General features: G+C 39.0%; 1 protein-coding gene across 2 annotated transcripts in view; it reads right to left on the bottom strand.

Moving 5' to 3' along the window:
- Positions 1–16,828, bottom strand: part of KIAA1217 (KIAA1217 ortholog) — a 165,506-nt gene that overhangs the window by 61,528 nt on the left and 87,150 nt on the right. For both annotated transcript variants that reach the window (XM_026039448.1, XM_026039449.1), the window contains exons 4-5: positions 12,801–12,999; positions 7,450–7,543 (exon numbers count right to left, since the gene is read on the bottom strand). In XM_026039448.1, coding sequence (XP_025895233.1) covers positions 7,450–7,543; positions 12,801–12,999 — 293 coding nt within the window. The remainder of the gene's footprint in view (positions 1–7,449; positions 7,544–12,800; positions 13,000–16,828) is intronic.

Genomic DNA, 16,828 nt, shown 5'->3' with positions numbered 1-16,828 from the left:
TCAATGCATAAAGACTGGTCAGCATGACCGAAGAAAGTAATTGTTTATCCTACAACAGATAGTGAAGCTATCTATAGTAAATACTAAGTGTTTGTGCTACTAATCTTTACCCAGCACCCTTTTTTCCCTCGGTYACATGGGGTTCTAATTTGCAATGATGTTAAAAAAGGTTATTTTTATAGCAGCATGGCATAACACTTGTGTTGCTTGCTAATATTTGCAACTGTCTTGTTTATGACAGCTGAGCTTCTTTTTTAACCTCAGCTCTTACATGCATCCAAGAAAAGATAATTTTACTGCTAGCTCTTTCAAAAGTCTAATTACCTTTCTGGAGTCCTCAATAGAGGTACAATCCAATGCAGAGAATATCCACATACTGCACATATGTGGATATCTTCTCCTACATATTGGGTGCTGGTTTACTTCCCTTCCTTAACTAAAGCATTTATCAGGCTTACCTAGAGTCTGATTTACTAAAGTAAATTCTCTACCTTTCATTCAGACTGAGTCATGACCATGAAGCATCACATTTTGGATATGTGCAAAATTTCTTGGGAAACCTAAGGTCCTGACTGATTAGTGCATGGCAAGGTTTGGAGAAGAAGAAACATTGCTTCTAAGTTTGTGCGGATATTAAGAATCACAGCACCAAAACACTCACCTCCACAAAGCGATTTTTACTCCTTCTTCCAGTAGAAGTTAATCTAGAAAGCTAAGTAGAAGCCATAAAACTTGGCTGGATTTTAGTACTAAGGCAGAACATATGGGACACGAGCAATTCAGAAAAGCTACTCGGTTTATAAAGGAAGATTGGCTCCCAAAAAGGTAAGTCACAGCCATGGCTATTTTTTATCATCTGTCAATGTGCTGAGGGAGCTCTGGCAACATCTGACTCTGCCAAGGACTTAGGCATTTTGAGTAAACAGCCAAATTACTGCAAATTGTTCTACTAAAAAGCCTTGGTAATAATAAAAAAGAGCAAAACATCTAAACAATTGGAACAAGGAAGTATTCAGTAAAAAAAAAGGTGGAGTTAGACTGAAACTAGAAAATAGCAGACAGTAAAAACAGACTCAAATCCAATCCTGATGTTTTTATTCAGGGAACGTTCCCAGTAAAGGCAGCGAGAGTTTTACCCAAGAACGTCAGACTTCCATGAGAGACGTGACTTCCAATTTCAACGATGGACTGAAGGGACCTTCACACAACAGAGATCATATGGTGGCATTAAATAACTTCATCCGCTCCAGGGCAAGCACCAAGCAGACCTCAACATGAGAGCCAGGCTGGCTTGAATGCAGCCTGTTAGTGGGAAACAAAGAACTCTCGCTGCAGAAACCCCATTAAAGCCACTGTATCGTGGTCTCATGACCTACTTCCCCACCRAGAACTGCTGGGGAGTTCCTAGGTAACTGTGGTATCTGACACTCCTCTTGGACTAACTGGGAGATTGCTCTGTGGGTGCGGCAAGATCATGTTCCTTGAATATTTTAATATCAAGAACATGATATTTTCTTTCAACAGCAAGCTTCATGGAGATTTAAAATCCATCTGTAGTATCTGAGAATTGTAAAAGAATATGTAATTTTAAATTCCGGTATAGTAACACAATCTATAACCTTGTATATTTTACAAATGATTTTTGTCTGAAATAAATATAAYCCACCAAAGCACACAACCAGCTTATTTAAAAAGCCACAATGCAGTATCCACCCAAATATTATGCAACATCTAAACCTCTAAACAACTAAACGTTAAACTGATTTTTTGTCAGATGATATTTGAAATTATATTGTTATGCACAGCTACAATAACAAAAAAATAACTTTTCTGGTAAATTTTTTACCTTTCCCTTTTAACTTAGGTCAGTATTGCATATCAAAGCACATAGAAATGAATGAACAGGTACATTTACAAGCTTTCATCACAGTCTGATTTGATGCAGCTACTTCCCAGTATCTGCTTCTCTGCAGTTGCATAAATAATTGGCAAATACTGACAGMCCATTCAAGGAAAAGGTAGTAAAATCAGTTTAAAAAAAAAAAAAAATCACCCAGAAAGAACACCAGAAATGTCTTCTATGTGTTTTGTTCAAATCACAGTAAAATTTAGGATTGTCTTTCAGAAAATAACTGTTTATATTAAATAAGCAAGTTTAAAACTAGGCATAAAACCAGAAAGAAGAATTCAGTAATTTAAAAAGCAATTAAAAATCTATTTTCTCAAAACATTTAAGAAAGAAGGAACGTAGTTTCCAAGTTTGTTTCTGATTTAAATTCTCTGTCAATCCGAAACTATCCTTCAGTTTTACACACATACACACACACGAAAGAAATTACACATCTTTCATTATTTACAAGCATCATCTTACCTTACATCTTGCGGTGAGCTCCTTTTCTAGAAGACTTTGGCAGGTATTTTAGTACCGCATTAGTTTCAGCAATACATGCCATTACATTTTCTCTTTCAAATAAACCACTTTTTCCCCTTTTCCCCAGACAAAATATGTGGGCTAAAAGCGCTGCAGCGTCTCCGTTCAGGCGGTTTCATGGACACTCAGAGGCTTTCTTTCTACTGCATGAAAGTTAAATCTGAGCAAAGCAGGCATTTTTCCCGTCCCGGAAATCAGTATAACCAAAACCAATGCTGAGCTAATGAGAAATGTTTCTTCCATGTGTTCTGTTTGGCAGACACTGCAAGTCATATCAAGGAAACACGTGATGTTTATAAATACAATATGGCTCATGTTGTCATAACCTCTCAATGACAAAAAGAGCATTAAAAAAGCAGACAGCAAAACAGCAGGAAAGATGAGATTTGTATCCTTTGGAAGGTCTCTATCAGATAAGAGACACATTAGTGTTTGCCTTTTTCTTTTTCCTATTTTTTTTTCTTTTCCAAAGGGAAAAAAAATTACAGTAATAAGCTCAGCAAGGAACACACATGGCAACTTCTTTACACACTATCCTATAAGCATCCTAGTGCTAAACACATCCAGCCACTCTATTGCTTGAATTCTTTTCCAATAAATACTTTTGGTCTTGATACCTCCAGTTACTTCCAGGGATTGTATGCGTGGTTTCTTTTTTGGCCATAGTATGCAAGGAACAAATGTAATCTTGACAGCATTTGCAGTTTGCCTTTCATGTTTATTGATGTTAAGATCACAAACACGCCAATAAAATACAGTTAAGCATCTCAGAGAAGTTGCATGTGTGTTTACACATATTTTGAGAACACAGAATGATGAGCCTACATCTGTTATCTCTGTATCAGTCCTGCAAACCAGCACTGAATCTCAGGCGCCTGCTATGCTGAAAGCTCACAGGAGGTTGTTGGAAGAATTTTAGCAGTAATAGGGTTTTTCCTACGTTCACAAGTTGCATATACCTAATGTATCACAGGCTTTGTACTATGCCACTTTCAGGAGGAAAATGAAAAGTTGCTTTTACRTAAGTTGGGTAGTAAAGGCTGGTCAAGGCAACAATTTATTCAATTTATCTGTACCCTTTTGCTGAACAACTCATTTTGACCTGATCCCTTCTTCTCTTGGCAGCCCAAACTGTCCATCACTCCCTGGAACATCATCATCTTTTTTGGCCATTGTAACTCCCCCAGAAGTGGAGTTTCCAGGTGCTCCCACCTATCCAGCTSAGCTTGACAGAACTTGTTCTAATTGCTCCTTCTTGGAGAAACAATCTTTAAAAAGAAATACCTTGCAGTGTACTCCATACAACAGCAGCCACAACAAGCATTCTTGGAATACTCCRACCTCACCCACCCAGCTGAGGTTTAGGATAAAACACTGACCTGATAAGGTCTTATATTCCAGTTAGGGAATCAAGAAAAAACTTAGTGTCCATAACATTTTACAACAAAATGACACTCAGATTTTCTGACAGGTGGTTGGGAGAGAGACTGCCAAGCAAAATAGCCACCGTTTTTTTATGAAGTAAAATTTCCTTCTTGATTCTCAAACTGGCAAAGCCCAAAACAAACTACTGCAAAACCCAACTTATTAGTTCCCAACTGTGCTACTAGAAATATAGACAAGTGGCAGTAACAGAAGGGTAAGACTGCAATTTAGCTATTCTTTCCCTCTTAGACACTCCAAAAAGAATTATTAGGACAGGAGCTGGGCTATGCACACAGAGCAGGGCAAACATTGCTGCTTCCCAAAGCCTCAAGGCATCAGGATAGCACCAGGGCTTTGTAGCAACAGAGATGGAAGGGAGATGTGCCACATCCAAAGAACTTCAACCGATTCAGCAACACACAAAAACCTTTCTGTTCTTTCATGTCACATACATTATACCAATATATATTGGTACACACCTGTACAACATACCAACAGACATGAATGGRAGAAGAGAAGCAGCCTGGACCTTACACTTAGTAAGTGTAAGACTTTTCCTCCTTGAATTTACGCAAATAAAATGTTAATTCAGCTGGTAAGATGAGGAGGCAAGTGGTATACATGGAATTTAAAACATGCCTGACAACAAAAAGGTCATCTAAACTTCTACTTTGGGTCATAAGACAACACTATCTCAGAAGAAAGTTTCATGGCACAGAGAGGAGTAAGAAAATGAAATATAGCAATGTGAAGATGTATTTTTCCAAAGAAAACAGCTGCTGCAGATTTGCAGTGTCAATTTTGGGAAAGGGATAAAAAGGAAAAAAAACACAAACATAAATACTCAGTGAGACAGCACTATGTGGCTGCTGCTTGCTTGAACAGCCTACAAAACAGCCCACCTGTCAAGCAAAACACGCTCTTAGAGACGTAAATGGCCAAGGGACAGCAGCAGTAAGCAAATAAGGCACTCCTAAGGATTTCAAGAGAAAATTTTCTACAGAATATATTTAAACTCCAAGAAAGAGCTCTTTTCTTACTCACAATCCATTCAGAGAGTGTATGAAAGAAAGAAGGCAAAAAAAAAAAAAAAATCAGAATTAAAGGACATGAAAGGTGAGCAGTTATACAGGACATCTGATTGCCCAGATCCCACATTCCTCTCACACATTCTGAGTCGTCTCGTCCGTATGGATAATACTTAATACTTCAAGTGTTACTGACAATTCTTATACAGGTCTCACATCTGTTTAGCAGTTAAAACAGGTGTCCAAGCTGGCAGCYAACATTATTTTCTGAGATTATTTTGAGTCTATTACATGGAAATGATTATAAATCATAGGAATAGAAGCCTGAACATCATCAAACCCAGGGATAAAACTTCCAAAGGGAAAAGAAGACAAACAGTAGAAAAATCTGTAAAGGCCAGACCTCTCTGAAATGCAAAAAAAAAAAAAAAACCCCACAAAGTTGTTACTCACACATGGCAGCTGATACAACATTCAATATCACCATGGAAAAATGTACTTGCAACTGCTAATTCTTGATAGTCTAAATGCTATTCTTTAAACTGATTTGACAATAAGCTGCTTATCTGTAGGTTTTTCGAAATGGTTCACCCTGAGGCTCAGCACAACAGTTACAGTAGCTGCTCCCTGCTTCCTGTCGCAGTGAATTTAGCGCTCAATGTTATCATCGTGCAAAGATGCACGTGGGAAAGGAAGGATGGTTAGCAAAGTGTTTGGCACAGTCCATTCTTTTGGGTACCACACAATACTAGTACATTAGATATACTTTTCTTATATTATACTTTTCTACCCTTTTATCTATTTTCCTTAGGAAAGGGACATAGATAATCATGCCACCCCCAAGTTGATCTCTTCCCTGACCTAGTAAGTTGTGAATAAGTTGTGACATCACCTTTCTGACCAGAAACACCAAAATTTACCAACGCAGGGTGAACCAAATGATAAAATAGCTGCTTTACTGGATGTGCAGAATTTGGAACAGTCTCTCTGGTACCCGAGTAGAGCCAAGTATAACATTTTCTCCTGACACTATCAATTCTGTGGGGGACATCACCTTGTCACCTGACTGGTTGTGTTCTGGCCAGACAAAACTCACCCGTAATCAGCAGGTATAAACRAGCAGATCCCTTAAACAACACAGCATTTTAACACAGGTAATATAAATTATACATTTTACACTGAAGCAACACCTGTGTTCAAAACAACTTTGCTAGGCAGCAAATACCTGGAGCAGGGCTGATGAAGTAATCTTTACCTCTGAATATAGGAGCACTTGAGCTAAGAGAATATCTAAGAGAATGTCCATATCACACAGTTACAGTGAAAGCCTCAGCAGACACCGCATGTGGATTAAGAACAGCACAGCTCTGACTTTATAAAGCCACAATATTGTAGGAGTTAGCATCATGATGTGCAGTGATAACATGCCATGCTTTTCAATATGAACAAATGGAGATACACTTAACTACTGCTGCAAGAATGTAGCTAGAATTGAAGAATTTCAGAGCCTTAAAGGAAGACACTAAAACCAATCACATCAGCCCTTTGAAGCACCTCTATTTGCCTTCTCTTGTTCAGTGTGCAGTAGTGTGCATAATCTGGTAATCTGATTTCTGACCTATCAAAAGGACCGTTTTGTATCTGAAGTACCTAAATGAGAGACGGTTGAGGACAGTGCCTGCAAATAAACCACTGCAATCTCACTAAAATAATGATGYCCCAAACTGTCAAAATGGCAGGAGTACTTACATGAAGTATCAGTAATAAAGCAGCATGGCACACATGGAATTGATAACGAGACCAAGAAGCAAAGGCAGAGTTAAGCAAACAGCTTGGCAGCACCCTCTGTTAGCTGTGCAACCTCGCTACCACCACCACGGGCTGCTGCACACCGTGCCGGGAGGTGCCACRGACACTGCTGCTGCCTGCCCCCAAATCAGGCAGCATCCAGCCTGCTTCCCTGAGGCTGCAGTCCAGCGAGAGATAGGAACAGGGACAGCAACAGAGGGAATACCTCCCAAAAGTTATCAGTTTGCAATACAAAACAGGATTTTAGGAAATGACAAAGCCATTTACACTGTGACAGGTGCTTATCAGTATTTCTAGCCTGAAATGGCCATTTACAAAGTCTTTTAATGGACTTCAAGCTAGCTACAACTGCTCAGCTACTGCTAATGCAGTTCTTTCTGCACCGTTGCTACAGTAAAATAACATCATGCTGTACTTTACCCCCCATAAAGCGTTTGGAAGCATGAAATAAGAAGCTGTATAAACTCTTAACACAACCTATGTCCTTAAATAAGTAATTAAAAACTATGCTTTGATTCACAAGCTTTAATGTTAGTAAACARGAACAAAAAAAGAGTTAATGCTCAGGGCAAGTATTTGGAAGAAACAAAGCAGTTAAACAGATTACAGGGAGCATTATCAATTCCCCTTCTGTATATGTGTTGCATATATACCCCAGACTTTATGAACTGCTGTATTTACATTACAGATATGAACATAAACATTTAACTTCAGAACTGGAGGAAAGAGAAGCAAAAAGCCAATTCTAGTACTCACCCTTATGTCTCCATTAACAGCTCTGGAGGCGTGATTAAATGCATGTGCRGGATCTTTGTTGTAAACTTTAAGGAAAGATCGGTCTTGAATATTCCTGGAATCAAAAGAACCAGCAGTGATAACTGATGCAGGTGCTTTTATTTACTCTGCTGCCCTAAAGTTTCAGGTAACAGATGGACAGACATAGCAGGGCTGCAGCTGACCTATAAGAAAAACCCAAATGCCCTAACGTAGGCGCACACACAAACAAACAAAAGCCAACTTTGATTCTCTTTCCCATGGGAAGTATCATTGCTTCACTGCAACTCCACACCCACAAAAATTAGATAGTGTTAAGTTTCTTTCAAGATCCCGCCATACAGTGGAAAACACTTTGAAGACAATACAGCTTCAATATTTACAAGGCACTCAGAAGGATTTCGTTAATATTTATTTACATGTTTTATTGTGTAGCCAACCCACATGAATTTTTGCTATTCTAAGAAGCAAGAATATCAAAAGAAAAAACAGTATAACTATTCTTGAGGCAATAAGTTAACCATTTGTTCACAAACCTGAAAAAAAAATCCATAACAGCTAAAAACTCAGTAGCAAACAAAACCAACCTCTACACTTTACCTATATGAAGTTAATAGTAATCATAACAACAAAAAATAGATAACAGTTTTGATGAAAGTTACTACAGAAATKGTTTAGATGAAAAGTCCTAGGAAAGTCTCTTTGTGTTAAATCTTTGGCCATTTCAAAACTTCCACGTTTATGAAAGAGCTAGATGACAGAAGTTTTCTATTTTGTTTCTAAACCTACCTTGCAATAATTTTATGCCTTGGAAATTTGCAGCGAGTCYCGATGATCCCTTGTTCAAACGGAATCACTAACAAAGCCTTCAATTTAAACAAACTCGCATCCCTTCAAATCTGCACTTCCTTTCATTTCACACTGGTGATCTCCAGAGAATTTACACATGTGACTAAATTCCTTTCCTCCAGGTGCAGCTCCAAGCTCAGTGAACTGATCTTAATCGCTGGGATTATCATTTAAAAATGAAGGCAAGGATTCTTGGGCAGGTCTAATTTCTCTCTTATAATGTCATATTACAATCAGCAATCGCTTTGAATGGGGAGCCAGTCAGGACTTGTGCTGCTGTTGTAGATGTCAAGGAGGTATTAAAAAACACCATAGCATAAGAGGCAGATCCGTGCCTCCTGTTTAAGAACTGCAGAGCTGATGAGGAGTTTAGTATTTATGAGGGCTTAGTTGTAAAATGCAGAGGAAAAGAGCTACCTTGTGGCAAGTTCAGGTTCTTACATTATTTATGGTAACATAAATCGTTTTCCGTCTTACAAACATGACACTTCTGCCTTGAGACCTGCACTGAGTGTCTCAGTTACAATTTTATGCCTCAGACTTGGAAACATATTCTTTCTGATACAAAACAAACTCATTTTTAGCTCAAGAAATGCCTTACTGTTCATTTAAGTTTTATCTCCTGCCTTCCTCTCTTTTTACTGATGGCTCCAAGATGGTACTTCAGCTAGCTGGAGTTTGTTTTAAAAGCATTCTCCATAAATATTTCTTGTAGAAACATGACACTTTAAAGTAAAACATTGCTGTAAGGCAAAGCAGCAAAATACAAGGCATTTGATCTCCAAAGTGAATTCTGCTTCACCTCATGTTGCTATTCCAAGATAAACATTACTGATAATAGGTATATGTTACTGTACCTTCAATATTATTATTGTTATTATTTGCATTAATGCAGCTCCCAGATGCCCTTAGCATGTTCAGAGGCCTCATTTTTCTGCGTGCTGGATAAACACCCCCATAAAACAACCCCTCGACCAGCTTACAAGATGAATACAAGACACAAGAGACAACAGAAGACTGATAAGAGAATAAAAAGCAAGAAGACCGTGTTCTCTCCAGCCTGACGGGTAATAAGCAGATGCTGGCACAACTGCCACATTGGCAGACAGCAGTGCAACAGCAGGATGGGAAGGAGAGCAGGACTGGATAGGGAGCAACACGGAGGCTTCATGGATGTTTATGGAGGACTCCTTCCAAGCCTAGGAGAGAGCACGAAGGCACTTGTTTGCAAATTAAAGACATGTACAATGAAGGTTGGCATTATGAGCTAAGTGGAAGCAGATGGCACTTGGTACCCAGCAAGGAATGAAAAGCACGGCTGAAGTGGGCCTGAAGGGGCCCTCACACTGAAGACAAGTAGTTTCTATTTAATGAGACAGGGAAGATACAGCCAGAGGACAAATGAAAGAAAGAAAACAAAAAACCTCCTCTTGTCAAGCCAGGAGAATGATCTTTGTTGCTTTATTTGAATGGGAAAGAGTAAATAAGATCACCTGTGTCAAGCACAGAGAACAGAACGTTGCAGCAGTTGCTATTAAAATGCTGATGAATTAGCTGAGTGTTTTAGCTGTGTGGTGGGCAAGGAAAGATTGTGTTAGAGGGATGGCATGCAGGAAAAAAAAATGATGCAAAGCCCTGAAAAAAAGGTTTAGAATAATGAGATTATGGGCTTAATTAGCAAGATAGTACCTTTTCCCTCCCTGTAATATATTTAAAAAAAAAAAGGGGGGGGGGGGGGGGKGGGGAGGAGAAAAAAGGAGAAGGGAAGGGAGTACAATAGTCTAATAAGGAAGAACACAAGGTGAGGTGAAAATAATGGTCCATGAGACTATGCTAGAAGAAAACATTAAGATTTTAGCTTRGACAGAAGAGGCAGGATTCATATACTCTAGCTACAGACATTAACAGGGTAGACATTAAGAACTGATATGGATTTTCTTATATGTACAACTTGACAATTTTATAGGGTGAATCACAACCAGCTCAAAAGGTGGATGTAGAAATCTAGATTTCAGATTGCTGAAATTTCATATTGCTTAAATTTTCAGGGGTTAGACAGGAAGGATAGATGAGTAATTTAGGTAGATACTATAATTCAGCTAATGTTTAGGGATATRATAAGGAAGATACCGACAGAGAAAGGGAATGAAAACATAACCCCTGAAAAAAAAACCACAACAGAAAATGATTGTTTTAAAAGAAATATCATTTTCATACATTATCTGAAAGAAGCGAAGAGAGAAACAAAAGAAGAATCTTGAAAGAACAGTCATTGAACTAAACACAGATCAAGATTCCAAGAAAAAAAACATTAAAAGTATGTGACATGTTAGAGAATAAAGATGTAATGGCCACAAAAGCAGACCATTTGGTGACTTTGACATTTGCAATGGAACAACACATASATTGCAAATATTGAAGTAGAGTTAGAAAACTCCAGATGACTGTAGAMGTGAGTATAAAAGAGGAAGGTGATGGCTTGGAAGCTGGGAATGTAAATTATATGCAGGGAGTTTTGCTGGGAGCCACACTAACATATTTGCAACATAAGAACAGAAGCAATAACAGAACAAGTTAATGAAAAGGAAAATGCAGGGGATGGGAGGAAAAAAAGGAGCAGGAGAAAGCCTCAAGAAGCAGTGGTGAGCTTAAGAGTTGACCAAGACATTTGGGTCTGGAAGTACAAGGGAAGAGATAGCCAACAAAAWAAAAAAGATTGTATTTCCTTTCATCCATTTATTAAGTGCAAACACTGACAAGATCTTCTGAGGAATAAGAAACACAGCTAGTACTGCAGGCTTTGGACTCCATTAATCTGCAATTGCTCAGAATTTTGTTAGCTAGGAGTGAATTATTTTACAGAAAAAGTCAGATGGGTCTTGTGATTTCCTCTAGAAGTGGTCTACAATTCAACTACAGGAGCACAGGAAGCAGATGTTGGGAGTCAGCCAGACCTGAGGCTGGCAGAGTAACGTCTGCAATGGGAATAAGGAGAAAAAAAAAAGGGTAGTTCGTGGTGTGATATAAAGATAATCAACACCTACATTTTTGGTTGCAGGGAGGAGATGAAGGCATGAACTGGCTGTGTGAAAATCCGTGGAAGATTGAGGGATAAAGGGGAGGGAGGGAGAGCTCCTGGGCCAGCCAATGGTTGGCAGAAAGGGACCCAGCAACAAAGAAGCAGCGCCTGTATTAATTTAAGCACTTGATTTGATCTAGGGAATTCTGTTTGATGTTCAAAAATGCCGAATGTGGGCACATGATGAATGATGATGCAAAAAATCAGATGGGCCGGARTGTAGCATTACAGTGGCCAGGGAGCAGGTTTGCAGCCTGTGAAGAAAGGAAAATAACCAAATCCAAGAGGCTTGGAATGATAAGGCACTGGGTAGATGGTGTGAGGAAAGCAGGACCAAAGGGAGAAAGAGGGGCACARCGTCTGGGAACAAGAAGGATAGGGGACTTTCAAGTGGCAAGACTGGAAAAGCTTCAACTTGTTCTTCAACTACAGCGTGATAAGGAGAAGCACTGAGCAAAGGCACCTCTACAAGAAAAAGGGCAACAGCRGCCAGCATGCTTCTATTCACATCATTTCAATGCAAAAGAGTTTGACTGTCTGAGAGGAAACACCTTTTTATTTTTCTCCTTCACAGTGCTGCTCTGTCCACTCTTTCCATCTTCCAGCTTCTTATGAAAAAGAGAGCACCCAAGCCTCCCATATTTGCCTTCACAGTTCACAACACGTCTGAGGTTGCCTGAGGTGCTCCATGATTTGAGACTTCCTGGAGCCCCRAGAACCTGATCCTTTTACTTTAACAGAGGCATCAGGACTGAAATAACACATTGAATTAAGCAGTGTAAACCCACAGAGCAAAAGACACAGAGATGCACCCAGATGTTAACCTGATCATTTGTGACCAAGCTCTGAATTAATGAAAGTGACTGAAATCAGCTGCACATCCTGACATAAATTAGGGAGGTAGTGAAAATGGTGCAGCAATGGTCAGCAGCCCCAGATCTCTTTGAGATTGTTGGCAGCATTAGATGGTGGATAATTGACAGTTACAAGGAGAGCAGTAACACTAAAATCTGTAACTTTAGCTCTCAAACAGATCAGGCTTCGCTCTGCCAGYAGGTAAAAAAAATATTTTTTACCTGTAAATGTTTATTTTTGTGTTAAGTATTTTAAAATATTTACATCTCAGTTAAAATTCAATAAAATATTAAATAGATCTACCTGCATGTTTTACATGAATATTTGAACAAGGTACAGCATTCATCTGACTTGTGCAACAGATGCGGCACCTACAGCTTCAGGCAATATCAAACCAAACCTCCCATATTATTAAAATACCACKGAATATGCCTTTATATATTAAACCAACATCTATTAGATATGTATCAATCCTGTTCCTTTTTATTCCATTAATACATTAAAAAAAAGCCTCTCAAATTCCAACAGCTATAACTCAATATTTGCTTACCTCACATCRCACAATTCATAGTATATGTTTCTGCTCTCGTCCTTGATGTAAATGGCCACACTAGGTGATTCCAGCATTTTCATTGTCAGCTGCTGGGGGAAGGCACTTACAAAAAGGGCACGAATTGTGTCTGTGCTTGTGATTTCATTCGGCATCCTCAGCTGCTTTGTTTCATCTCCATACTGGAGATATAAAACACCTACAAGAAAAATGTAATAGCAAATTACTTTTAATTGCACAGGACTAATCTGAACTCTCAAGTCCATGTGGAACACAGGGCAAGTCTGAGTAATTAAGAGTGAGTTCACACTCTTTATTCATAAGCCATACAAAATCTTCCTTTTTCAAAATAATACTGGAATACAAAAACTAGGGTATAGAAAAGTTATATAGCTGTACTTTAATAAATATGATTCTTCCAGTACTGCACTTTGCTAAGAAGTTTGTTTTTATTGTTCTTCAGTTAGAGAAATCAAAAGTTTATCTTAAGAAGGCTAATGGAAAACCTCATATAAAGTCTGGTCTACAGTGATGCGTAAATCATAAGGTGTTTTCCTAAAGCTATTGATGGAGAAATTCATCCTCTTATGCCAACTAGCTTCCCTTAAATATAAATTTTGCATTCTAATCCCTTGCTTACCTAAAAACACAAAAGAGCAGCTTTCAATTTCAGCACACACCATTTTGTATTCACTGTTCAATTTGCTGGCAGTATATTGTGTAAAGCCCCAGGTGATTCTCCTAACAGGAGTAAACCTGACATCTCACGCACAAGGCAGGGCTGCTGCAAAGCCTTCTGTTTTCAGAGGAGTGTTAGCAGTCATCCCTAGCACTATGGGAGGAYCATCAGTAATCCTAGATGCTGAATTGCAAAATACAGGTGTTATTCTATATTAAAGATAAAACGAAGATCATTCAGATATAGCTAATTCTGTGTCCAGGCAATGGGAGGCTGTGGGATCCTGGATAAGGGAAAAACATGGAGAGTGCAGCAAGCCCTCTGCTTGCACCATGCCCGTGTTGGCCATGTTGGGGCTATGTGGACTCCAGAACTGCCAGCAGGTATCTGTACTTCACTGGCTGGTGCTGTAGGCCCAGGACAACTCGTGAGCTTTGCTACAGCCCAGTCCTGCACCACATCCAGCTAGGAAGCCCTCCAAGGATTTGAAGCCCCGAGAAGTGTGATCCAGACTCACATCAGTGGGCAGCAGAAGTCACGKTGGACCTGGCAAAGCTGAATAACTCCGATGCCTACAGACCACCTAAGGGTCTCCTCATGCACTGGTAGGAAGGCTCTGTAAGACCTGCRTAAGTGGGTGCTGAATTTCCTATTAGCAAATAAACATCAGTCAGTTCAGGTGAGCCTGTGTATCTAGTCCATATCCACAGCACACTTCCTGACTAAATGTTGATAGTTCAGAGCACCTAGTCCTCTTTCTGAAATATCTTGGATATCCTTATGCATCACTGGGATATACTGTGCTGGGAAGGGACACTTCTGCTTTCTTGCTCTCTGCAAAAGACATTACAGAAGACACATTGCAGGAGCTTAACAGCCCAGAATGACATGGAAGAAAAAATGTAGAAAAGAAAAAAAATAATATAATTGAAGGTTATAGCCAGTGAGGTGAGATTTACAGCTAAATATTTGGTAAGTGGCTCGAAAGCTATCTAGTCATTGGAAARTATTTGAAGGAGGGACAGAAGATCAGATGTATTCAAGAACCAGTGATGATGGCAGTGTCTATACTAAATTCATCGAGGCTTTCTGAGGTACCAAGCAGGATGGTTTTGCACCAGCCAGTGTGGCTGCTGCTAGAGATGCAATGGCAGAAGCACAGCACTCAGAATAAACAGAATTGCTAAGATCTTCATTAAATCCTCAGTTATCCAAGCCGAGTTCTTTGTTGCCAGGCCCCTGTGTCCACCAATAACCAACAGGGCCAGCCTAAACTAGGCGGCGTACCTCACCCAAAAGGAATTCACCACAGGAATTGCACTGTGGGTGCCCGCTATGCTGTTCTCCCACGGCCCRTGTAACCAGGAGGGCTGGGAACACAAGCTCTTCAGTGCTGTGACCATGAGCTGCCAGCAAGCAGCAAGTTACAAAATTTAGGTGGTGATTCAATGATTCTCACTCCAAAGTCACCAAGTACCAGGACCGGTTCCTTACAGACCTGAGATACCTTGAGCAAAAGCAATAGGAGAAGCGAACGTACTAAAATACAAAGAAATAAAGCAAAAAGAACAGGAGACATTTAAATCTAGGATTAGGTCTCCTTTTCCATTAGTATTTAGTATTTTTGTCACTRTGTTGTCCGTAATTGCTACAGAGAAATGAACACATACTTAGGCAGATGTTCCTGCAATCAGTGGGTAGATAATTGTACCTAGGGAAGGAAAATGATGTTAATTTTTATGAATACTCAGCAGACTACTCAAAATTATCTAACTATTATTAAATATTAGGCTGCTTTTATAAAGTGGAGCTATTAACATCGTTTTCCTAGTATCAAGAGCTGATAATATTTTTCTCATTAAACTGCAGTCCGATTCTTTATGAATGCTATTATAAACCTGCCTTTTACTTTGGCTGAAAAACTTGCTCAGATCGAAAAGCCACTTTATTTCAAAGGTTGAGGAGAATTTTTGTGAAAATTTTATTTTTCAAGCCAATATTTCAAGAGTTATTAAATTWTTCCTTCATTTAAATCTCAAATACCATTTTTTTATGCATTTCTGGATACAAATGGCTCATTAGTGTCCATTCAAGTATTCTATGCACTTAAAACATTCTTTGGATTTCAGAAAATAACTATATTTCAGAAAATATTGAAGTACAGCTGTTTTTAATATTTGTTCTTAAATCACTGATACAGGACACCCATAAATTTATTAACTTTTGATATCAGCTGTCAACTTTGGAATAATGTAAGGCATTTTATTTTGCTACTGGAAGCTTTCTTTAAGTAAATGGCAAAAATAATTTTTTGCTAAAAATAGAAACTTTCTATCAGCTTTGGAGGTATGTGTGATTATTTTTTCTGAGTAGTTTAAAAGTAATCATAGAAAGCATAAAATGCTGTTTCTGAGTTTCAATCCACTGAAAATATTCTGAATATTGAGCCGATGAAACCATTATCACAAGAAACGACAGAGCTCAAAAACTTGCCCCATTCACAAATCTGAATTATTCCAGTATAGTCTTGACTTTGCCTGTCCCATAGACATTGTCCCATTGATCCAAAACTAAATTAGAGTTGTCTTTGGTCTGTGATTTTCAAACTAAATGTGCATGTTATCTGGAGTGATCATGTCTTAAGCTTGAGAKATTTTACATACAAATCAGAGAGATATTTTGGCCACAATCTTACTGTAGGGGTAAAAGACATTTCCAACAGACTAATAAATTATTTTTTCTCCCCTTAAATCACATGCCCTTTTACAAAACTACTGCCTTTCCTATAGAGTCATTTGATCTGTATTAAGATACAGCAGTGCTTTAGGGCATTTCCTATTKGACAGAACTGCTTCTTAGAAATCCTGTTCCAGCATGACAGGATAAAAGGGCTCAAAATCCATTATTTCAAGTCAGCATCATTGCTGTTTCTCACACACTTTCTTAGGCTGAAGCTCAGAACAGTGGCAATACCCAAACACTCAACGTCATGGAAGCAGTGGGAGCTGAGTGTCTCCTACTGCCGCCTAASAAATCCTCCTCCTTAATTAAGAATGAGAATTAAAGCAAGAAGAAATAGGATCTAACCCTAAAGGATGTGGGTAGGGCATATTTGCTAGCAGAACTTTYTGGAAAGCAAGCTCAACAAAATGGATGTTTATGTATCCTAAAGTTCCTCTTGCATTTACTCTTCTGTCACTGTGGAGCTACTTGAAACATGGAGATTGCGCTGAGTTTTATAAAACACCAAAGAGAGTGGCCTGTGACAGGCAGGAGGGCATTAACATCAGTGTGAGCGATGAAACGGCACCCTGCAACCCATGCGAATGGCTCCGTCAGACACCACTGC

Source organism: Nothoprocta perdicaria, unplaced genomic scaffold, assembly GCF_003342845.1.
Source record: "Nothoprocta perdicaria isolate Ctin4 unplaced genomic scaffold, notPer1 scaffold_23, whole genome shotgun sequence".
Taxonomy (NCBI): domain Eukaryota; kingdom Metazoa; phylum Chordata; class Aves; order Tinamiformes; family Tinamidae; genus Nothoprocta; species Nothoprocta perdicaria.
This window is presented reverse-complemented; position numbering and strand designations above follow the sequence as displayed.